Source organism: Cervus elaphus, chromosome X (assembly GCF_910594005.1).
Source record: "Cervus elaphus chromosome X, mCerEla1.1, whole genome shotgun sequence".
NCBI lineage: Eukaryota > Metazoa > Chordata > Mammalia > Artiodactyla > Cervidae > Cervus > Cervus elaphus.
In genome coordinates, this window is record NC_057848.1 from 32,625,420 (window position 1) to 32,649,639 (window position 24,220).

General features: G+C 37.9%; 1 protein-coding gene across 2 annotated transcripts; it reads left to right on the forward strand.

The window, feature by feature from the left end:
- Positions 1–16,074: 16,074 nt before the first annotated feature.
- Positions 16,075–23,382, forward strand: NXT2 (nuclear transport factor 2 like export factor 2). 2 transcript variants are annotated; one of them, XM_043897334.1, is made up of 5 exons: positions 16,075–16,189; positions 17,129–17,213; positions 18,289–18,375; positions 20,158–20,302; positions 21,167–23,382. In XM_043897334.1, exons 1-5 carry the CDS (start codon positions 16,095–16,097, stop codon positions 21,346–21,348), a joined length of 594 nt encoding a protein of 197 aa, XP_043753269.1. In that variant the 5' UTR covers positions 16,075–16,094; the 3' UTR covers positions 21,349–23,382. The 2 variants fall into 2 exon arrangements, with proteins under 2 accessions (XP_043753269.1, XP_043753270.1); XM_043897335.1 differs by lacking the exon at positions 16,075–16,189 and adding an exon at positions 16,865–17,006.
- Positions 23,383–24,220: the final 838 nt, after the last annotated feature.

The window sequence follows — 24,220 nt, forward strand, 5'->3', positions numbered from 1 at the left end:
AGTCTACAAACAATAAATGCTGGAGAGGATGTGGAGAAAAGGGAAGCTCTTGTACTGTTGGTGGGAATGTAAATTCATACAGCCACTATGGAAGACGGTACGGAGATTCTTTTAAAAACTAGGAATAAAACCAGGGGGCAGTCCTAAGATGGCAGAGGAATAGGACAAGGAGACCACTTTCTCTCCCAGAAATTCATCAAAAGATCATTTGAACACTGAGCAAATTCCACAAAACAGCTTTTGAACGCTGGCGGAAGACACCAGGCACCCAGAAAGGCAGCCCATTTTCTTTTTTTTTTTCCTCCCGGGAGGGAGTTGTGAAGGAGGAAAAGTTTCCAAACACCAGGAAACCCTCTCACCAGCGGGTCTGTGGGGAGTTTTGGAATCTCAGAGGGCAACATAACTGGGAGGAAAAAATAAATAAATAAAACCCACAGATTACATGCCTAACCACAACTCCCAGCAGAGAAGTAGCCCAGATGCTCACGTCCTCCACCTGCAAGCAGGGGCTGAACACAGAAGCAAGGGCTGCATTTTTTAGGGTAAGGCCGGGCCTGAATACCCTGAGGAGCTAACGTGAGATAGCACCCAAACTGTGGGACAGCCAGAGAGGAAAAAAAAAAGAAAGAGAGAGGAAGAGAACTTTCCCATGAAAAGCTCTAACCTAAGGCACTGTCTGCCCACTCACAGAACAAAGGACTGAGCGAATACCAGAGGAGAGCTAGCCGGCTGCGGACTGGCCCATCCCCCACCAAAGGCAGACAGGCAGGCGGGCGACAGCCAAAGCTAGCGAGGGACAATCTCAGCCCCAGAGACGGCATCCTCTACCAAACTGTGAGCAGGCTCCCAGTTGCTAACCAAGTCTTCCTGGGATCCTGGATGGTTGACATCCACCAGGAGGGTCGCAGCCAGAGATCAGCTCCCCAGAGGAGACGGACGGCACACCTGAGATGGCGCTCCCACTGCACACGCAGGAAACTGAGCAGCTGGGACCGGGGAGGTGATAAGACACACCACCCTACCTGGGGAGAGTGTACTCACCAAGCACCTGGTCGTCTGAGCTGCTTGGATGTGGGAAGGGCACAAAGTATAGGCCCAACAGAGTCTGTGCCTTTGTGGAGTACCCGAGAACCTGAACCTGAGTGGCTCAGACCTGGGAAGTGCACGCAACCCAGGGCCCGCTTTAGACAGATCCCCTGCAGAGCAACCTGGGGCCTGAGCAGTGTAGACTGGGAAAGCACACATGCCATGAGTGGGGGCAAACCCAGTGTGGCCCAGACACTGCGAGCACTCCCCACACACGCCAGTGGTATTTGTTTGCAGTGTTCCTCCCCCCCCCCACAGCACGACTGAACAAGTGAACTTAAATAAGTGACCACCTTAGCCCCCTTGTGTTAGGGTGGAAATTAGACACTGAAGAGACTTGCAAACAGAAGAAGCCAAAATAAACAGAGGGAACCGCTTGAGAAGTGACAGGTGCAACAGATTAAAACCCTGTAGTTAGCACCAACTACATTGGAAGGGACCTATAGACCTCAAGAAGAAGTATAAGCTGGAACAAGGAACTATCTGGAACTGAACTGACCACACACTGCCAGCAACAGCTCCAGAGAAATTCCTAGGTATATTTTACTATTATCATTTTTTTATTAATTTTTTTTATTTTTAAGCCCTTTATTACTCCTTTAATTTTCATTTTTATAACCTACTATTACCTTGCAAAAAAGACCCTATTTTTAAAGCAAATTTCATATATTTTTTGTAATTTTTGTGATTTTATTATTTATTTTAATATTGTATTTTTGAGAGTCTAACCTCTACTCTAGATTTTTAATCTTTGCTTTTTGGTATTTGTTATCAATTTTTTACCTTTAAGAATCTAATCTTCAGCACCCATTTTTACTTAGGAGTGTGATTACTGGCTTGACTGCCCTCTCCCCTTTTTGACTCTCCTTTTTCTCCTCTGAGTCACCTCTATCTCCTCCCTCCCCCTTCTCTTCTCTACCCAACACTTTGAATCTCTTTGGGTATTTCGGGCTGTGGAGAACACTTAGGGAACTGATTACTGGTTAGATCTGTCTCTCTCCTTTTGACCCCCCCCTCTTCTCCTCTGGTCATCTCTATCCCCTTCCTCCCTCTTCTCTTCTCTATGTAACTCTGTGAACCTCTCTGGGTGTTTCAGGCTGTGGAGAGCACATAGGGAATTGATTACTGGCTAGATTGCTCTTTCCCTCTTTGATTCCCCCTCTTCTCCTTCTGGTCACCTCTATCTCCCTCCTCCTTCTTCTCTTATCCATGTAACTCTATGAACCTCTCTGGGTGCCCCTCACTGTGGAGAATCTTTTCCCCATTAACCTAGATGTTTTATCATCAGTGTGGTATGGATGGGGAAGTCTTGAGGCTACTGTAAGAATAAGACTGAAAACCAGAGGCAGGAGGCTTAAATCCAAAACTTAAGAACATCAGAAAACTCTTGACTCCAGGGAACATTAATAGGCAAGAGCTCATCCAAAAGCCTCCATACCTACACTGAAACCAAACTCCACCCAAGAGCCAACAAGTTCCAGAGCAAGACATACCACACTAATTCTCCAGCAACGCAATAACATAGCCCTGAGCATTAATATAAAGGCTGCCCAAAGTCACACCAAACCCATAGACACCTCAAAACTCACTACTGGACACTTCATTGCACTCCAGAGAGAAGAGATCCAGCTCCACCCACCAGAACACTGACACAAGCTTCCCTAACCAGGAAACCTTGACAAGCCATTCGTCCAACCCCACCCACAGGGAGTAACCTCCACAATAAAGAGGAACCACAAACTTCCAGCATACAGAAAGGCCACCCCAAACACAGCAATCTAAACAAGATGAAAGGCAGAGAAATATTCAGCAGGTAAAGGAACATGATAAATACCCATCAAGTCAAACAAAAGAGGAGGCGATAGGGAGTCTACCTGAAAATAAATTCAGAATAATGATAGTTAAAATGATCCAAAATCTTGGAAAAAAAATGGAGTTACAGATAAATAGTCTGGAGACAAGGATTGAGAAGATGCAAGAAATGTTTAACAAGGACTTAGAAGAAATAAGAAAGAGTCAATCAATGATGAACAATGCAATAACTGAGATCAAAAACTCTCTGGAGGGAACCAACAGTAGAATAACAGAGGTAGAAGACAGGATAAGTGAGGTAGAAGATACAATGATGGAAGTAAATGAAGCAGAGAGGAAAAAAGAAAAAAGAATTAAAAGAAATGAAGACAACCTCAGAGACCTCTGGGACAATGTCAAACGTCCCAACATTCAAATCATAGGAGTTCCGAGAAGAAGACAAAAAAAGGCCATGAGAAAATACTTGAGGATATAATAGTTGAAAACTTCCCTAAAATGGGGAAGGAAATAGTCACCCAAGTCCAAGAAACCCAGAGAGTCCCAAACAGGATAAACCCAAGGCAAAACACCCCAAGACACATTTTAATCAAATTAATAAAGATCAAACACAAAGAACAAATAATAAAAGCAGCAAGGGAAAAACAACAAATAACACACAAGGGGATTCCCATAAGGATAATAGCTGATCTTCCAATAGAAACCCTTCAGGCCAGAAGGGAATGGCAGGACATACGTAAGTGATGAAAGATAAAAACCTACAACCCAGATTACTGCACCCTGCAAGGATCTCATTCAAATATGACGGAGAAATCAAAAGCTTTACAGACAAGCAAAAGCTGAGAGAATACCACCAAACCAGCTCTTCAACAAATGCTAAAGGATCTTCTCTAGACAGGAAACACAGAAAAGGTGTATAAACTTGAACACAAAACAACAAAGTAAATGGCAATGGGATCATATTTATCAATAATTACCTTAAATGTAAATTGGTTGAATGTCCCAACCAAAAGACAAAGACTGGCTGAATGGATACAAAAATAAGACCCCTATATATGCTGCCTACAAGAGACCCACCTCAAATCAAGGGACATATACACACTGAAAGTGAAGGGTTGGAAAAAGATATTTCATGCAAATGGAGACCAAAAGAAAGCAGGAGTAGCAATACTCATATCAGATAAAATAGACTTTGAAATAAAGGCCGTGAAAAGAGACAAAGAAGGACTCTACATAATGATCAATGGTTCATTCCAGAAGACGATATAACAATTATATATGCACCCAACATAGGAGCACCACAATATGTAAAGCAAATGCTAACAAGTATGAAAGGGGAAATTAACAGTAACAAAATAATAGTGGGAGACTTTAACACCACACTCATACCTATGGATAAATGAACTAAACAGAAAATTAGAAAGGAAAAACAAACTTTAAATGTTACAATGGATCAGTTAGACTTAATTGATATCTATAGGACTTTTCACCCCAAAACAATGAATTTCACCTTCTTCTCAAGTGCACACAGAACCTTCTCCAGGACAGATCACATCCTGGGCCATAAATCTAGCCTTGGTAAATTCAAAAAACTGAAATCATTTCAAGCTTCTTTTCTGATCACAATGCGGTAAGATTAGATATCAACTACAGAAAAAAACTATTAAAAATACAAACATATGGGGGCTAAACAACACACTTTTGAATAACCAACAAATCACAGAAGAAATAAAAAAAGAAATCAAAATATGCATAGAAACGAATAAAAATGAAAACACAGCAACCCAAAACCCATGGGAATCAGTAAAAGCAGTGCTAAGGGGAAGGTTCACAGCAATACAAGCTTACCTCAAGAAACAAGAAAAAAGTCAAATAAATAACCTAACTCTACACCTAAGGCAATGAGAAAAGGAAGACATGAAGAACCCCAGGGTTAGTAGAAGGAAAAAAAATCATAAAAATTAGGGCAGAAATAAATGAAAAAGAAACAAAGGAGACCATAGCAAAAATCTACAAAGCTAAAAGCTGGTTCTTTGAGAAGATAAATAAAATAGACAAACCATTAGCCAGACTTATCAAGAAGCAAAGGAAGAAGAATCAAGTCAACAAAATTAGAAATGAAAATGGAGTGATCACAACAGAAAATACAGAAATACAAAGGATCATAAGAGACTATCAGCAACTTTATGCCAATAAAATGGACAACTTGGAAGAAATGGACGAATTCTTAGAAAAGTATAACTTTCCAAAACTGAACCAGGAAGAAATATAAAATCTTAACAGATCCATCACAAGCACAGAAATCAAAACTGTAATCAGAAATCTTCCAGCAAACAAAAGCCCAGGACCAGATGGCTTCACAGCTGAATTCTACCAAAAATTTAGAGAAGAACTAACACCTACCCTACTCAAACTCTTCCAGAAAATTGCAGAGGAAGGCAAACTTCCAAACTCATTCTATGAGGCCACCATCAGCCTAATACCAAAACCAGACAAAGATGCCACAAAAAAGGAAAACTACAGGCCAATATCACTGATGAACATAGATGCAAAAATCCTTAACAAAATTCTAGCAAACAGAATCCAACAACATATTAAAAAGATCATACATCATGACCAAGTGGGCTTTATCCCAGGGATGCAAGGATTCTTCAATATCCGCAAATCAATCAATGTAATAAACCACATTAACAAATTGAAAGATAAAAACCATATGATTATCTCCATATATGTAGAGAAAGCCTTTGACAAAATTCAACATCCATTTATGATAAAAACCCTCTAGAAAGCAGGAATAGAAGGAACATACCTCAACATAATAAAAGCTATATATGATAAACCCACAGCAAACATTATCCTCAATGGTGAAAAATTGAAAGCATTTTCCCTAAAGTCAGGAACAAGACAAGGGTGCCCACTCTCACCACTACTATTCAACATAGTTTTGAAAGTTTTAGCCACAGTAATCAGAGGGAAAAAAAAGAAAAGGAATCCAGATTGGAAAAGAAGAGGTAAAACTCTCACTGTTTGCAGATGACATGATCCTCTACATAGAAAACCCGAAAGACTCCACCAGAAAGTGAGCAGAGCTAATCAATGAATATAGTAAAGTTGCAGGATATAAAATTAACACACAGAAATCCCTTGCATTCCTATACACTAACAATGAAAAAACAGAAAGAGAAATTAAGGAAACAATTCCATTCACCAATGCAATGAAAAGAATAAAATATTTAGGAATAAATCTACCTAAAGAAACAAAAGACCTATATATGGAAAACTATAAAACACAGATGAGAGAAATCAAAGATGACACAAATAGATGGAGAAATAGACCATGTTCATGGATTGGAAAAATCAATACAGTGAAAATGAGTATACTACCCAAAGTAATCTATAGATTCAATGCAATCCCTGTCAAGCTACCAATGGTATTTCTCAGAGAAGTAGAACAAATAATTTCACAATTTGTATGGAAATACAAAAAACCTCAAATAGCAAAGCAATCTTGAGAAAGAAGAATGGAACTGGAGGAATCAACCTGCCTGACTTCAGGCTCTACTACAAAGCTACAGTCATCAAGACAGTATGGTACGGGCACAAAGACAGAAATATAGATCAATGGAACAGAATAGAAAGCCCAGAGATAAATCCATGCATCTATGGACACTTTATCTTTGACAAAGGATGCAAGAATATACAATGGAGAAAAGACAATCTCTTTAACAAGTGGTGCTGGGAAAACTGGTCAATCACTTGTAAAAGAATGAAACTAGAACACTTTCTAACATCATATGCAAAAATAAACTCAAAATGGATTAAAGATCTAAATGTTAGACCAGAAGCTATAAACTCCTAGAGGAAAACATAGGCAAAACACTCTCTGACATAAATCACAGCAGGATCCTCTATAACCCACCTCCCAGAGTAATGAAAGTAAAAGCAAAAAATAAACAAATGGGACCTAATTAAACTTAAAAGCTTTTGCACAGTGAAGGAAACTATAAGCAAGGTGAAAAGACAGCCTTCAGAATGGGAGAAAATAATAGCAAATGAAGCAACTGACAAAGAATTCATCTCCAAAATATACAAGCAGCTCCTGCAGCTCAATTCCAGAAAAATAAATGACCCAATCAAAAAATGGGCCAAAGAACTAAACATTTCTCCAAAGAAGACATGCAGATGGCTAACATGTGAAAAGATGCTCAACATCACTCATTATCAGAGAAATGCAAATCAAAACCACAATGAGGTACCATCTCATGCCAGTCAGAATGGTTGCTATCAAGAAGTCTACAAACAATAAATGCTGGAGAGGGTGTAGAGAAAAAGGAACCCTCTTACACTGTTGGTGGGAATGCAAACTAGTATAGCCACTATGGAGAACAGTGTGGAGATTCCTTAAAAAACTGGACATAGAACTGCCACATGACCCAGCAATCCCACTGCTGGGCATACACACCAAGGAAACCAGAACTGAAAGTGACACATGTACCCCAATGTTCATCACAGCACTGTTTACAATAGCCAGGACATGGAAGCAACCTAGATGTCCATCGGCAAATGAATGGATAAGAAAGCTGTGGTACATATACACAATGGAATATTACTCAGTCATTAAAAAGAATGCATTAGAATCAGCTCTAATGAGGTGGATGAAACTGGAGCCTATTATACACAGTGAAGTAAGTCAGAAAGAAAAACAGCAATTCAGTATATTAACGCATATATATGAAATTTAGAAAGATGGTAATGATGACCCTATATGCAAGACAGCAAAAGAGACACAGATGTAGAGAATAGTCTTTTGGACTCTGTGGGAGAGGGCGAGGGTGGGATGATTTGAGAGGGTAGCATTGAAACATGTATATTATCATATGTGAAGCAGATCGTCAGTCCAGGTTCGATGCATGAGACAAGGTGCTCAGGACTGGTGCACTGGGATGACCCTGGGGGATGGGATGGGGAGGGAGGTGGGAGGGGGTTTTTGGATGGGAAACACATGTGCACCTGTGGCTGATTCATGTCAATGTATGGCAAAAACCACTACAATATTGTAAAGTAATTAGCCTCCAATTAAAATAAATAGTTTATTAAAAACCAGGAATAAAACCACCACATGACCCAGCAATCCCACTCCTAGGCATATACCCTGAGAAAACCAAAATTGAAAAAGACACATGTATCCCACTGCAGCACTAGTTACAACAGCTAGAACATGGAATCAACCTAGATGTCCATCGACAGATGAATGGGTAAAGAAGTTGTGGTATATATACACAATGTAATATTACTCAGCCATAAAAAGGAACACATTTGAGTCAGTTCTAATGAGGTGGATGAACCCAGAGCCTATTATACAGAGTGAAGTACATCAGAAAAAGAAAGATAAATATTGTATACTAACAGATATATATGGAATCTAGACAAATGGTACTGAAGAATTTATTTGCAGGGCAGCAACGGAGAAACAGACATAGAGGATAGACTTATGGACATGGGGAGAGGGGAGGAGAGGGTGAGATGTATGGAGTAACATGGAAACTTACATTTCCATATGTAAAACAAATAGCCAACAGGAATTTGCTGTATGTCTCAGGAAACTCAAACAGGGGCTCTGTATCAACCTATAGGGGTGGGATGGGGAGGGAGATTGGAGGGAGGTTCAAAAGGGAGGGGATATATGTATACTCATGGCTGATTTATGTTGATGTTTGACAGAAAACAACAAAATTCTGTAAAGCAATTATCCTTCAATTAAAAAATAAATAAATTTTTAAAATAAATAAATAAAATAAAATGTGTATAGTTGCATTTACTTCAAAACATAGAGAGGACTTCATTCAAGATTTATAGATATAAATTAGTACCAGTATTCAATGATACATAAGCATGGCATTTTGCTGGAAACAGAGATTCACTCCATCTAGTATTGCTTAGTGCTTTTTAAATAAGGTTATATTAGATTTTTACACTGCAACTTGAAACCAAATGAAACTTTCTTGATGCAGGGTTTGTTTCTAGAGGTTTGGGTTTTTCTATAAATTCTAAATCCATGTGTGGTTCATATAAAATGTTGGTAAGACTCAATCAACTTTTAGAAAACCTGGATAAAATTTCAAGCAATTAGGAACAAGAGAATAAATGTGCTTTGTTTACTTTAGGCCAAATTTTATGGCTTTTGAATTCTGAATTGAACAATTAGGCTTTAAGTTCCATCCATTCACAGGGAAATCACGAATTCCTAACAGAAAGACCTGGAGAAAACAACTTTTATTTTGGAAAAATATAAAAATTGTTCATGCATAGGCTCTGGAACAAAACATCATCGTGGTTGAAAAGAGGTCGCCTGAGAAGAATTTAAAGAAATTGTGTAATACAGTATGTTACTACTGGTTGTCATGCTCACTATTGAAATGAATTCCCAGAAGCTATAAGAGTTGTCAACACACATAATCTTGAGCAAAAAAATGTTAACATAAGTCATATATTAATAGACAAAATTCAACAAATTGCTCTTAAAATAAACAGCATGCTTTGAAAAGCAAAAAAATAAAGTAATACAGGATAAAATAGGGTAATAAAATAATTTAATAATAAAAAGGCAAGAAAGGAAAACTAAAAATAGGTAGGCCAAGTAAAAAACAAGTAGCATGATGGTAGCTATAAGCCCAACCATATTCAATAATTATTTTAAGTGTAATGGATTAAACACTTCAATTAAAATAAAAAGATTATCAGATTGCTTTTTCTTTTATAGAAAACAATGCAAATACGGGCTGCTTAAAAGAGACTCAGATTAAATAATAGGTACAGAGAAGTTAAAAGTAAAAAAGGTGGGAATATATACAATGCAAACACCAAAAAAGAAATCCAAAGTAGTTGTATTTAATGAGGCCAGCAGAACACTGATACCAAAACCTAATAAGGAAAAAAACAAGAAAGGAAGAATGCAAGTCAGTATCTGTCATGAAGACAGATTCAAAAATCCTAAACAAATTTTAAGAAAATAAATCTAGCAATGTATGAAATGAATCATGACAAGTGAGGTTTATCTCAATAACAAATCTTGGTTAAATATTTAAAAGTCAACCAATTCAATTTATTATATTAGCTGAATAAAGGAGAAGGCTGCCGATACTTGCAGAACAGGCATTCGATAAAATTCAACACCTGTATATAATTTTAAGGAATAAAAAACATACACACCAAGCGAGGAATGGAAAGAAACTTCTCTAAATCAAGGACATTTTTAAAGCCAGAATACAATTTAATAATGAAATATTGAACTCTTTCCCCCTCAGATCAGTTCTCTTCTTCACTCTCCCTTTTGAAGCTGTTATAAACAGTGAACTATTGCTAAAATGCAAGAACTTGCATGCTCTCATACTAATGCTGAGTGAAAGAAGCCAGTGTTAAAGAGTACATGCTATATAAATCCATTTATATGAAAAAAGTGATCTATAATCATCAAAGTCATTATACTAGTTTCCTTTGGGGATCATTGACTGACAGTGGACAAAATGGAGCTTTCTGGGCACTGAAAATATTATTTTGATGTAGTTAGTGATTAGCTATACGGCTGTATGCTTTTGTAAAAATCCATGATGTAGCACACAAGCTTTATGAACATTACTGTAGGAACATAATACATTATTTTTAAAAGACATACTATCAAGCCCAGAAAAACCAAGCTATATGAAATCTAGGACACTCTGCAACATGGCAACTCAAAAGGTTGAAAAGAAAATGATGAGAAAATGTTTTGTCAGGAAAATAATAACAAAAATTTTTGTAGATCTATGTTAATATCAGGAAAACATATACTTAATGGTAAAAAGAATAGGGAAAAATTGAGTGACTACGTTAAGCCCCTAGCAGCATTTTTTTTCCTTTCCTTTTTTTGAGGGGTGGGGACAACTTTTTGTTTTGTTTATTTCTGTTGAATACATGGAAGCAGAAAAGAAGTTGGAAATAGATGGAAGAGAGAAGGTAAGAAAATGTACAGATGTTTATTACAAAGACGACTTCTAAGATAGAGCCAAGTAAGATAAGAAAATTTGCAGATCTTAGTTTCTCATCCTGCTAATTAACAGTATGCCCCTGTCTGAACCTTACATTATGGTGTCTTGACAATGATGATTCATATTTTTCTAAGAAATTTTTAGACTGGTTGAGCCAGGATGTTAGTCAGATTTCCCAAAACCTGAGTGCTCAGCCAATACAAAAGCCTTATTGTACATTTTGCTTCTGAAAATAATTACCTGAAAGAAAAGAAGTTTGCAACAGAGTTGAAAGAATTGTTCTCTCCTGAAGATAAGGCTTGTGAATACCCCATAGAGGAAGCAATTGAAAAGTAACGAGGTAAAAATTGATTATTCTCTCATTTTTATCATGGTAGGGAGAGAAAGTTCCCTTTATAAGAAATTAGGTCACATTCTCATTTTTTTCAGAATGGATTCAGAATGAGGCTAAAGGAGGATGAAATTTCATTTGGACATTCACTTTTAACTACCTACTACTCCATGTAAAGTTTTTACTCAATACCAGTGGTATAAGTGAGTGTTTAAGGTATGAAAAACACATACAGTTAGCCACAGGAACTTCAAATCTAATAAAAAATATAAATACATAATAACAAAAGGCAGACTACAATAATGCCTTTTAAAAGATTACACAAGGGCTATGCAGGCAGGGTTTCTGGAATGGTGGTGTGAGGACTTCTGTAAGTCCACCCTTCAATAAAAGCAATAAAAACACTAGCAAAATTGTCAAAATTAACTTTTTCAGAGCTCTAGAAATTAAGCAAACACTTGCAAATTCTAAGGAGTACTTATTCAAGAGGAACTGCTAAACACTGACAAACACTTCAGGGTTTGTAGTGTTATAACTTGACCTACTCACCTATTCCCATTCCCCTCTCTACAGCTCCACAGTAGTGAAAAGACAATCTGCAGAATGAGAAAAAAATATTTACCAATTGTATATATGATCTGGGACTTGTTTCCAGAATATAAGAAGAATACTTAAAACAATGATAAAAAATTTTAAAATAGACCTTATTTTTAAAATAGACAAAGAAAAAAATAAATAAATAAAATAGACAAAGGATCTGAATGTACAGATTTGAAAGAAGATTGTTGTTTTTCAGTTGCTAAATCATGTCTGACTTTTTGCGGCCCCATGGACTGCAGCACACCAGGCTCCTCTGTCCTCCACTAAAGAAGATCTACAAATAACTAATAAGCTCATGAAAAGATGCTCAATATCATTAGGTATCAGGGAGATGCAAATCAAAGCTTCAGTGAGATACTACTTTGAATTCACTAGGATGGCTATAATTAAAAAGATAGGCAATACAACCACCTGAAACTAGAACATTTTCTAACACCACACAGAAAAATAAACTCAAAAGGGGTTAAAGATCTAAATGTAAGACCAGAAACTATAAAACTCTTAGAGGAAAACATAGTCAGAACACTCTCTGACATAAATCACAGCAAGATCCTCTGTGACCCACCTCCCAGGGTAATGGAAATAAAAACAAAAATAAACAAATGGGACCTAATTAAAAGCTTTTGCAAAAAGAAGGAAACTATAAGCAGAGTAAAAAGACAGCCTTCAGAATGGGAGAAAATAATAGCAAATAAGACAACTGACAAAGAATTCATCTCCAAAATATACAAGCAGCTCCTGCAGCTCAATACAAGAAAAATAAATAACTCAATCAAAAGTGAGCCAAAGAACTAAACAGACAGTTCTCCAAAGAAGACATGCAGATGGCTAACATGTGAAAAGATGCTCAACATCACTCATTATCAGAGAAATGCAAGTCAAAACCACAATGAGGTACCATCTCACGCCGGTCAGAATGGCTGCCATTCAAAAGTCTACAAACAATAAATGCTGGAGAGGGTGCAGAGAAAAGGGAACCCTTTTACACTGTTGGTGGGAATGCAAACTAGTATAGCCACTATGGAGAACAGTGTGGAGATTCCTTAAAAAACTGGAAATAGAACTGCCATATGACCCAGCAATCCCACTGCTGGGCATACACACCAAGGAAACCAGAATTTAAAGAGGCACATGTACCCCCAAAGTTCACTGCAACACTGTTTACAATAGCTAGGACTTGGAAGCAACCTAGATGTCCATCGGCAGACAAATGGATAAGGAAGCTGTGGCACATATACACAGTGGAATATTACTCAGCTATAAAAAAGAATGCATTTGAGTCAGTTCTAATGAGGTGGATGAAACTGGAGCCTATTATACAGAGTGAAGTAAGTCAGAAAGAAACACCAATACAGTATATTAACGCATATACTATGGAATTTAGAAAGACAGTAACAACAACCTTATATGCAAGACAGCAAGAGACACAGATGTAAAGAACAGACTTTTGAACTCTGTGGGAGGAGGCAAGGGTGGGATGATTTGAGAGAATAGCATTGAAACATGTATATTACCATATGTAAAACAGATGACCAATGCATGTTCAATGCATGAAGCAAGGCACTCAAAGCTGCTGCTCTGGGACAACCCAGAGGGCTGGGGTGAAGAGGGAGGTGGAAAGGGTTTCAGGATGGGGGGGGACACATGGGTGTTGTACACCCATGGCTGATTCATGTCAATATATAGCAAAATCCACCACAATATTGTAAAGTAATTAGCCTCCAATTAAAATAAATTAATTTAATAAAAAAGAATTTTTTAAGATAGACAATAACAAGCATTGGTGAGGATGTGGAGAAACTGGAACCCTCATGCATTGCTGGCAGGATTGTAAAATGATTCAGCCACTGTTGAAAACAATCCAGCAGTCCCATAAAATGTCTATGTTTAAAAACAAAACAGGACCAAAATGGAATGGTTTATGCTAAGCGTCAATGTCACCAAACCAAGGCTTAATTACACTTTGGGCTCTCCCCAAAATAAAATAGTAAACCAATCAAGAATCATCTGATCACTACTAGTCAGGCAATCTGCCCAATAGTCCCCTGGTGGTGGTTTAGTCGTTAAGTCACATCCAACTCTTGAGACCCCATGGACTTCAGCCTACCAGGCTCCTCTGTCCATGGGTTTCTCCAGGCAAGAATACTGGAGTTGGTTGCTGTACCCTCCTCCAGGTGATCTTCCCAACACTGGGATTGAACCCACATCTGTGACTCCTGCATTGAAACTGGTTTCTTTACCACTGAGCCACCTGGGGAGCCCATAAATTACAATATGACCCAGAAATTCCACTCCCAGATATCTACCCAAGAGAACTGAAAGCATGTCCACACAAAAACTTGTACACAAACTTTTATGGGAGAATTATTCATAATATCCTAAAATGGAAACCACCCAAATGCCCATCAATGGATTAATGAATAAACAAAATGTTATATTCATACAGTTGGAATATTACTCTACAGTTAAAAGGAAAAGAGTACTGATACATGCTACAACATGGATGAACTTTGATAACATTATGCTGAAACACAAAGAACCATATATTGTATGATTCCATTTATATGAAATGTCCAGAATGGCAAATCTATGTAAGTAAAAAGTGCATTGCTGGTGCCAGGAGCTGGGGTGAAAGAGGAATGGGAAATGATTGCTAATGGGAAAAGGATTTCTTTTCAGGACATTCAAAAAGTTCTAAAATTTCATGATGATGTTTTCACAACTCTGTGAATATACTAAAATCCACCAAATTCTACACCTTAAATGGGTGATACGAATTATATCTCAAAAAAGTTGTTTTTCAAAAGCACTATTTAATGTGAACAGGCCAAATGTGCCTGGCTAACTCTGTGGGTAGAGCAGGAGACTTAGTGAATGCTGGTCACCAGTTAGAGACCTGAGAAGAGACTGACTGCTCAGATCACTTCCCTGATTGACCTAGACTAGTCCTTCTCGAATCAAGACCAAGGGGAAGGTTCAGATAAGAATGGTGATAAGTCCAAAGAGCTTTGGTTCCATTAAGTCTACAATTGACCAAGAAATGGCTGAACAGAAAAGCCATAAGCAGCCCTACAACCCAGTTTATTGCTCCTACAGTCAGCTATTCCATGCCCCTTAACCATCTCCTGAATTGTACTGATGCCTCTCAACACACCAAAATTTATCTAATCAGTCCCAACTTCATACACTCAAATAGGGGGCTGGCTGCATAATCTCCTCTGTCATGGGTAGGAAAATATTTCTGAATCAGGGACTGTATACCAGACGATCACCTATAAAGCAGTAAACATGAGTCATTTTTGGTAAACAGTAGTTAACTTTGCCAGTGTTAGCAAATAATAGGAGAGAAGTCTGGAAGGGAAAATTGAGGCTAGACTGAGATAGGTCTTTAAAAACTAGAAGAATTTTGGAAAAAAATGAGAATAGAGCAATCAGTTTGTGTTGAGGAAAGAGAAAGAAAGGCAGAACAGGCTGGGAGGGAGGGAGAATGAGCAGAATTGGGCAAGTTACTTGGAACTCCTCTGTAATCCATTGTTTCATTTATTGTCCATTATTCCCAAATATATTGTGAGCTTCATGAGGGTATGCTGCTGCTGCTAAGTCACTTCAGTCGTGTCTGACTCTGTGCGACCCCATAGACAGCAGCCCACCAGGCTCCCCCTTCCCTGAGATTCTCCAGGCAAGAGTACTGGAGTGGGGTGCCATTGCTGCTGTATAGATCATGCCTATTTTGCTCATCACTATATATCCAGAACCTTGCACAATGCCTGTCCCATAGTAGGCATTCAATAAATATTTGTTGAATGAATGTATGAACTGCAATGATGGAGGAAGGAGGGGAAAGACACCAAATAAATTAAATATAAACATTCCAAAAATTCACGCACGGATAACAGAAAGCATACAGAAGATTATAAGTGCGGGAAAAAAACGCATTCAAATTTTGGACTCACCAAGTCTGAGAAGCCTGTAGTGCACGTCGGTGTTCATATTTAGTGAAATTCAATAAATAGAATTGCAACCCAGAGACGAGTTGGAGGGCGGTGCTGGACACGTGTTATTGAAATTCATTAGCATACAAGTAACAATTGAGACCACGTAGGAGGAGAGAGGTGTTAAACGGAAGGCACCCCGGAAGTGACGTCAATAGAGGGGCGCAGAGGTCATAGGGTATGGGGAGGAGCCGTTGCTTCAGTTAGAGACAGACCGAAGGGAGGAGAGACAGGAAAAAGGCAGATTGAAGTATGAAAAAATTCAGAAGTGAGTGGTCTCAGGGAGACAGAGAACGACACCAAAGAAGAAATGATTTTTCTGAGGAGCCACACACCAGCTATTTGTGGTAAGACTATCAAAATATCTGACTTGACTGCCCAGAAATCGTTGGGGACTTTGAGTGGTTTTGAAGTATGTTGGGGAGTGGAGTCCGGTGGCAGTGGTAGTTAAACTACTTAAACTTGAATTACAATTAGTTTTGTGACCCTAAGCATGTTATTTAATCATTCTTTGTGTTCAATGTATAACAGAGATGATTACCTCATAGCGTTATTGTGTAAGTGATAAATGAATATGTGTTAAAATGCTTAGAAAAGTACCTTGCTCACGGTCACCACTCAGTAAAATTTTAGCTGTTTTTAGAGAGTACGTCATGGAAAGTGGTGAAATCCTTCATTTGAGGTCTGCAAGACCTTTCATAATAGAAGAAGTAAATGAACATTTTCCACTGAATAGTGCCAAATCAAAGTAGTGAATAATTTTAGGAGTATTACTGATACACTGGGGTAAATTCAGTTAAGATTGAGTCTTTGAGAAGGTTCCAGAACCTTACGCCATTTTCTACCAGTATAGTCGCACGCTTTTCCCCGAGCTCCACCCATTTTTCGTAGTCGCTACAGATCTGGTAGGTTTCCTCTCCTTTTATCAGCTAGCCCTTTCCCCACCCCCTGGAGTAAAGAAGCCCCCACATTGGACGCTTTAAATAGGTCTTTTTTTTTTGCTGTCCTTGGACATTTTGGAGAAATGGATACTTTTGTTAAGATTATCAAATTACAAAAGCTGAGTGTTTTTTTTTTTCCAAACTAAGTTAACAAATATCAAACAAGTGAATACATAAGGCAGACGGGACGGGACGGTCGGAACTGAAGAGAACTGTACTTAAGGTTGGTACATCGGGGTGATTTTAACATCGGACCGAGTTACTTCCGGGAGAGAATGGGCGGGCAGAGAATTCTGTACGTTTGGCGGGTTTCGCTGTCTTACTAAGTATTTGATCATCCCACAGGCGAGGGAACCAGGGACGAGAGGACGTAGTGACGCCGCCACTGCAGGAAAAGGGCAATTCGGAATCCCCGATGGCCATGGCTGTGGTGAGTGCCCCGGCCGCCGCAGGGTGCCGGGCGCGGGGCGCGGGCGGCTGAGGGGAGGGGCTCTGGGGCGGGCTGGTTGCTGGTCACGTGGTCAACCGGCGAATCAGGGTTTGGCCCGCCAGGCGCCGGGGGCGGGGCCCGCTCTCTGAAGCCCCCAACTATTCCCAGACCGCCGACCCCCGATCCTCCCCACCTCCCCACCTCCCCACCTCCAAGGGCTGTGCACTTGCTTTCCGATCCTGGAAAGGACCCTAAGATGGGAACTAGCGAGTGTCGGGAATGTTGGGGTCTGTTGCTTATGGCTTGTTATCCTTTCACGATTTAAATAACTTTCAATTACCTGAAAGTGAAATGAAATTAGTTCTTAAGTCAAATAATAGTTTGGTCTGGTAAATGGCTGGGGAAGAAAGTAATTTTCTCGGAGGAGAAAACCGCAACAGCATTTCTTTTTCTTCCGTTTTAAAATCCTTTATATTGCTCGCTTTGGCAGCACGTATGCTAAAATCCTTTACAAACTCCTGTAAATTTTTACATAATGTGAGGACGTTTTCTGAGTACCTAATTTTTCAAACAAGTTCATCGAACATACTCAGTTTTTTTCTCATTCAACAACTTTTGAATAACTTATCAGTAACTTACCAGCTTGAAAAGGGAACTCAACACTTTGCTAACTTATTCAATGGCAATTCGCGCCTGCCCGCACCGCCCCCACCCCCAACGCTTCTTTTTTTTTTTTTACGGTTCAGAACCCATCGTTTTTTGTTAAGGTAAATGTTTTCTAAAATACTGGAAGCCTAAAACACCAGTTGCCATGCAAAGATTGTAAATTTATGTTTAAAGTAAGAAAAAGCTGAAATTCACTAATGAATGGTTAGTATGTCCTAACCATAATGTACTTAAAAATAGTGAAAGTTGGAAACTTAGGCCCTAACCTTAAAAATGTCCAAATTTATATGGAAGAATGTAGACAGTTTATGGAGTTATAAAATGATTGAAATCATCAGCTTTTGTTGGTGATATGTTTGTGAGGGGTTGGAGGGTTGGTAATTACATTTTAATGAAATTTTTCTTGTAGGAATTTAAAACTTATGTAGATCAGGCGTGCAGAGCTGCTGAGGAATTTGTCAATATTTACTATGAGACAATGGACAAAAGGAGACGGGTGAGTGTTACAGACTACTATTCTTTATTAAATACCATTTCCTTTTTTTTTTTTTTTGAGCCATCCATTCATCCGAATTTCATAAGTGATAGCTATGTTCTCTAAAAGCACATTGCTTAGGAAAGGGTTGGTATGGCATTATGGATGTGTGAACTCTGGAATCATACCCCAGCTTTGTGTTTGCCAAGCTCTGTGACCTTGGGCAAGTTGCTAACCTCTCTCAACCTGTTTTATTTTTAGGGTGGTAAATGGGAATTAAATACTGCACTTAACATGGGACCCAACATATATTTACTTAAATTCATTACATTTTCTTAATCACATCATTTAACCAATATGGTTAAAATAGTATTAGTGCTAGTGAAGGGGCCTGTCATTACAGAGGATGTTCCCTGATTTGCCCCTTTAATTTCATATATTAATTGATAATTTTGTGTTAAAGCTCACAGCTGTATCTGGCACTCACAAACAGAATCTGCCTGGCTTGGATACTTTTAGTCTTCCACAGAGAAAGTTCTCACTTCATCAGCTTTTTTCCTTGCGATGTGTTCCTGAGCCATATCTTTTAAGGATTTCTGTATGTGACCTAGAATCTTCCCTAGGTCTCTTATCAGTATAACACTGTGTTGTAGAGAACTCTGTCTATGCTGCAGAAGTTAATATCTCTAAAAGCTATTTTGTTAAGGCAGAAGACTAAAAAGTTCTTGATACTGATGTTTGATGATGTGGGACCCGGCACAGGATGTAACAGTGGACATCTGTTGGGCCTTGGTGCCTTCAAGGACAAAGTAGCAAAAAAAGAAAGCAACATAGTTCATGTCCAGAGTCCAGATATGTGTTGGCCCTTTAAGTTAAAATTTATTTATTTATTTATTTTTTTCTTAAGTTAAAATTTAGAGCTAAGCAAATAATGTCCCTTGTGACACACTAAATTCCTGTGACTGACTCCAGGGACTAAAGAGTTAATGGTTGGATTCTGCCTTATTTGAGTTTTAACTTACTTGACTTATCAAAGACTTTGCTTTAGCAAGTACTACTGATTCTTTTGGACTGAATATGCTATTTCCACAGCGATAAAGGGAACTAATTCTTCTTAACACATACAACATTAAATGGTTCAAACATTAAAGGGCTTACATGTATATAAACACTAGGATTGAAAGGTACAGGTAGAGCCTGACAGACAGCTTTTTTTACAGAATTAGAAAAGGGAGGGAGATTCAAACTGGTTCTGGGCTGCAAGGGCTTTGAAACCTGTGATCATTTAATTCATTTTAATTACAGAAAGCAAAACTTTAAAAAAAAAAGCCTCTCTTTCCATTTGATACAAAGGTTTCTCAGTGTGGTAACAGTGAAATATGAAAAAAAAGTAGCTAGCTGCCTAGTATATTAAGAGGGCTTGCCTGGTAGCTCAGCTGGTAAGGAATCCGCCTGCAATGTGGGAGAACTGGGTTCGGATCCCCTGGAGGAGGGCATGGCAACCCATTCCCGTATTCTTGAGTGGAGATTCCCAGGGACTGAGGAGCCTGGAGGGTTACAGACCATGAGGTCGCAAAGAGTTAGATACAACTGAGCACAGCATAGCACAGGATAATACCCATTTAAGCAACTTTATAAGGCAGATACCTTGTTCACATTGTCCTCCATGGAGGGGGCAAGGGAAGGAGAGATGGAGGAAGAAATATAAAAATGTTTAGACACTCACTGTAACCTTTCAATCCGTCTCTACAAGATAATTTGCCCAAAAGCAAAAATATTTCCCTCTTTTTTCTTTCTTTTTAGGCACTAACCAGGCTGTATCTGGACAAGGCCACTTTAATATGGAATGGAAATGTTGTTACAGGGCTGGAAGCCCTAGCCAATTTTTTTGACATGTTGCCTTCTAGTGAATTCCAGGTCAATATGTTAGATTGCCAGCCAGTTCATGGTAAGATCATGGTCTTTTGAGGTACTTATTTTCCTTTAGTGGGCACTGAACTTTAACACCAGAAGCAGCTAGCAACTTTCAGTGGTAGCAGTAATTACTTTTTTGAGTAAGTTAAATATGAAAAATTCAGCTGTCAAATCAAAATTTTGATCTTCGTTTAGATGCATCTAACTCCAGAGAGCCAGTGGTAGGTTTTGGTGGATTGAGTGATTGTGCAGCTTATTAAAAGTCATGTGGCAAATTGAGCCTTACTATGATTTCTGTTGGAGAGAAACAACTGTCTGTTTTCCCTAAATAAATAGTTGCCTTCTGTACCTTGAAATGTCTCAAGAGAAAAAAATATACCATGTCTCTGATTAATGTGTTTTATTATCTTAAAACCTATTAAAATTTCACAGCAATTTACTCTGTTATGTGAAAGGGTAGCTTTTGTCAAGGCAGATTTTGATTCCAGGCAGATTGATGCAGTTTATAAGATTAACCTCTAGGTGGGGTCCTAAGCATCTTAAGCAGTAGTTTCCTGAGTGATTTTTTTGTCTTTATAGTTCTTGAAAAGAATGACAACTTAAGAAACAAAATTTGACAAAGTTCTGTTAAAAAAAAAACAAGGAGATATTAACACAGGAACCAAAAAGCTAGATATTGAAATTTTAGAGTACCCAAAATCTTTCTGGACTGAAAATAATGTTAGTATCTTTGAAATGGTTATTGAGTTTTCTGGCTTTGGGTGTGCATGCTCAAGATTATGCTTAAAGACAGTTTATGAAACTTTTTTTAGTGTTTAAGTTATAGACAATGTGTTTAAGCCTGAAAATCTGCTTATGTAAAGAATCCAACCACTTCTCTTTTCTTGTGTGGGTGCAGAGCAAGCTACTCAGGCCCAGACCACAGTTCTTGTTGTGACCAGTGGAACTGTGAAGTTTGATGGCAACAAGCAACACTACTTCAACCAGAACTTCCTGCTGACTGCGCAGACTACTGCTAACAATACCGTGTGGAAGATTGCGAGTGACTGCTTCCGTTTTCAGGATTGGGCTACTATTTAAAGGGGGCAAAAGTCCATTCTTTTTTGGTCCATTAGTTCCAGCAACAGAAATTTATGTGAGTTATTAGTTCATTTCATTGTGGAAGCACTAAAAACTAGTATGTGCTGAAACTAAATTTCTTTAATATTTTTTTATTCCTAGCAGCACCTTTTCTAGCAGCTGCCAATTTGAATCATTGCCCTTAAGAGCTTTAATGCTAGTTTTCTACATGCCTTATACATGTTTCACTAATGACATTCTTACAGTAACATCATATCCATGATCTCTGTATTAGCATACTCACTGTGAGCCCAGCATATCGCAAAAAGGAAATCTTTTTATAGTACTATCTATGGGATATCAGCACAATGTAACTTTCTGGGAGGAAGTGGAGTGTTTATTATTGTTGTTAGATTAGGTTAATTTTGTAGTATAAAGTGTACCTTTTTTGTTTAACACTGGTAATGCAGTTTATATATAAGGCTTTTTCAAAGCAATTCAATGAACACATTACTAGTTTAGGTTTACATAACTACTCTGACATACTAGAATCACATGTAGAGATGTTCAATAGTCTTTTTATGTTAAGTAATTTTTTTCACGTTGGCATGTTTTCTTAGGAAGTGAATTAATCTACTTGAGAGATGTAAAATGTTCTCAATTGATACCCGAGTGTTGGATACACTCAGTGGCTTAAAAGCAAGACTTCTTTAAAAGCTTTTTCTTGGCAGCTCCAGGTCTGCAACTTTAGATAGTAAATGGTAGTAGGACTAATAGCTTTAACGGGAGAATGAGGAGTGAGAAATGTATAGATCCGAGGTTGGCCACAAGTAAGAAAGGATGGCCAAGTGGTACGTTTTGGGTATTTGTTTTCTACCTCCTAAAAATGTAGCCTAATTTTAGGATTTAAGTCATTAAGGTAATAAGTATCTTTACCAAAAGGTCATGACTGTCACTTTTGTTCTAAGAATTATTTTTAAGTGTTTTTCTAGTTCACCTCATGCTTATCACCAGTATATGTTTCAATTTATTTAAGAACTTGTTGGGGAAAAATGTCAGCAATAAGCCTGACCCTGCAGCAGGGTCTGACAGAAAAGTTGGAAACAAAGCCATGGCTCTCTCTTTGGGACCCTTAACTTCTAAGTCTTCCATGTGAACTTCAGACCAAAAGTCTGCTACATACTACCCACCCCCAAAGTGAGTGATTTGTTCCCTGTGTTTACACTGTCAACTGCATGATCTCTTTACTACTTAAAGCTAAAATTATTTAATCTCATGATAGTGTTCTTCCATACGGCATTGAGCAAAAAGATCTGTTATAAAACATGTTCCTGTTGTGTAGCTCACATTTTCTTTTTGGAAAAGATAGAGAACAGACGATCTTCATAAGCCTATAAACTTCAGAAAAACCAGTTGATTCATTCTGTGTCTCAGCATCTAAAGAGAAAGAAAGCTTTGTTTTTTGGTTAAACTTTAAACATTTTTCCATTCTTGAATTCATCATTCTCATGTTTTTACACTAGATGTGCCAGCTTTGTTTCCACATTCCAACTCAGTATTTCTTGTTACTTAATTTGAAGATCAACAATTCATTTACTCTTGTCGCAAACTACACATCACATTTCTGATATATTCATAAAATAGAACTAAGTAGGAGAAAGGGATGGAACAGAAATTTAGACCACACCTTGTAGTACTGACTAAAGCTTACACATATTCTACTCAAACTGAGTTTATTCTAATTTTGGATTGACTTTTTAAAACCACAGCTTTAGTAGCAACAGCCAGATTGCCCAAATACTGCCTTTTCCCTAAAGGAGAACAGTCTCAAGTAAAAGTGGCATATAACTAGCAATAACTGAATTGACTGGTTGTATGTATACTGTTCGTTAAATGAATGTTTTGAGACTTGTGTATGAATTGCTGTTTCCAAACTCTGTATAACTTTTAAATGGCTGGAACTACTCTTATATGGACAAGACTGTATTTTTGACATGTGCATATTTTTGTAACTTAAAAAGGTAAATAAAATTTGCCTTTAACAAGTTTTCTCAAGCTTGGTTTAAGGTCTTTTGATTAATAAAAATGGATATATAACAAAAAAAAAAAACAAAAAATAAAATAAAAGTTTTTGTTACTTAAAAAAAATAATAATAAAGGCTCCAGAACAGTTAGTTGTTTCTTCTTACACTATAAGGTTTAAAAAATAATTTTAAGTTAAGATATTGAAAACAGTGATTAACAACTAGGACCTTGTCTTTTCTCTAGCCTATCTTGTTCTTCCTCTTTTCCTACCAAATACATTCCTGAGATCACCTGTTTGACGTAACAGTGAAGTTTCTAGTGAAATGTTAGAAATTTTAAGTTTGAAAAGCTAGCCAAATATTAAAAAAAAAAAAAAAAAACTAGCCAAAATTCAGTGGGCAGTGAAACCAAAAGACAGTTCATTTTCAGGAAAAAAAAATGGTCCCATTAACTTTAATTCTACATTAAAAATATGTCAACAGACACTTGAGGAGTGAGAAGAGGCAACAGCCTTTGAAATCAGCCCCTGTACTTCATCTCTTCAATGAGGCACCTATTTTTGACAATTTAATACCCCTGAAATTGATGTATTATAAATTCTTGCTAAAGCATACTTTAATCAGCCTTTTTTTCCTTTCTCAGTGGTACATAAAATAGTCTTAAAATCAATGGTGTCTTAGATTGATGAAATACAGTAATGAATTTTGCTAGATAAAAATGATTAGGAATCTACTTAGGTGTAAATTTGTAGACATTAGTGAAAGTAAAAGACTGTAAGCTTAAAAGGTTAATGACTCATGACTCAAACTCTGTCACCAAGTTAGTTGCTTTTCATGTCTACCTCATAAGGCTGAAAGAGCCACAGACC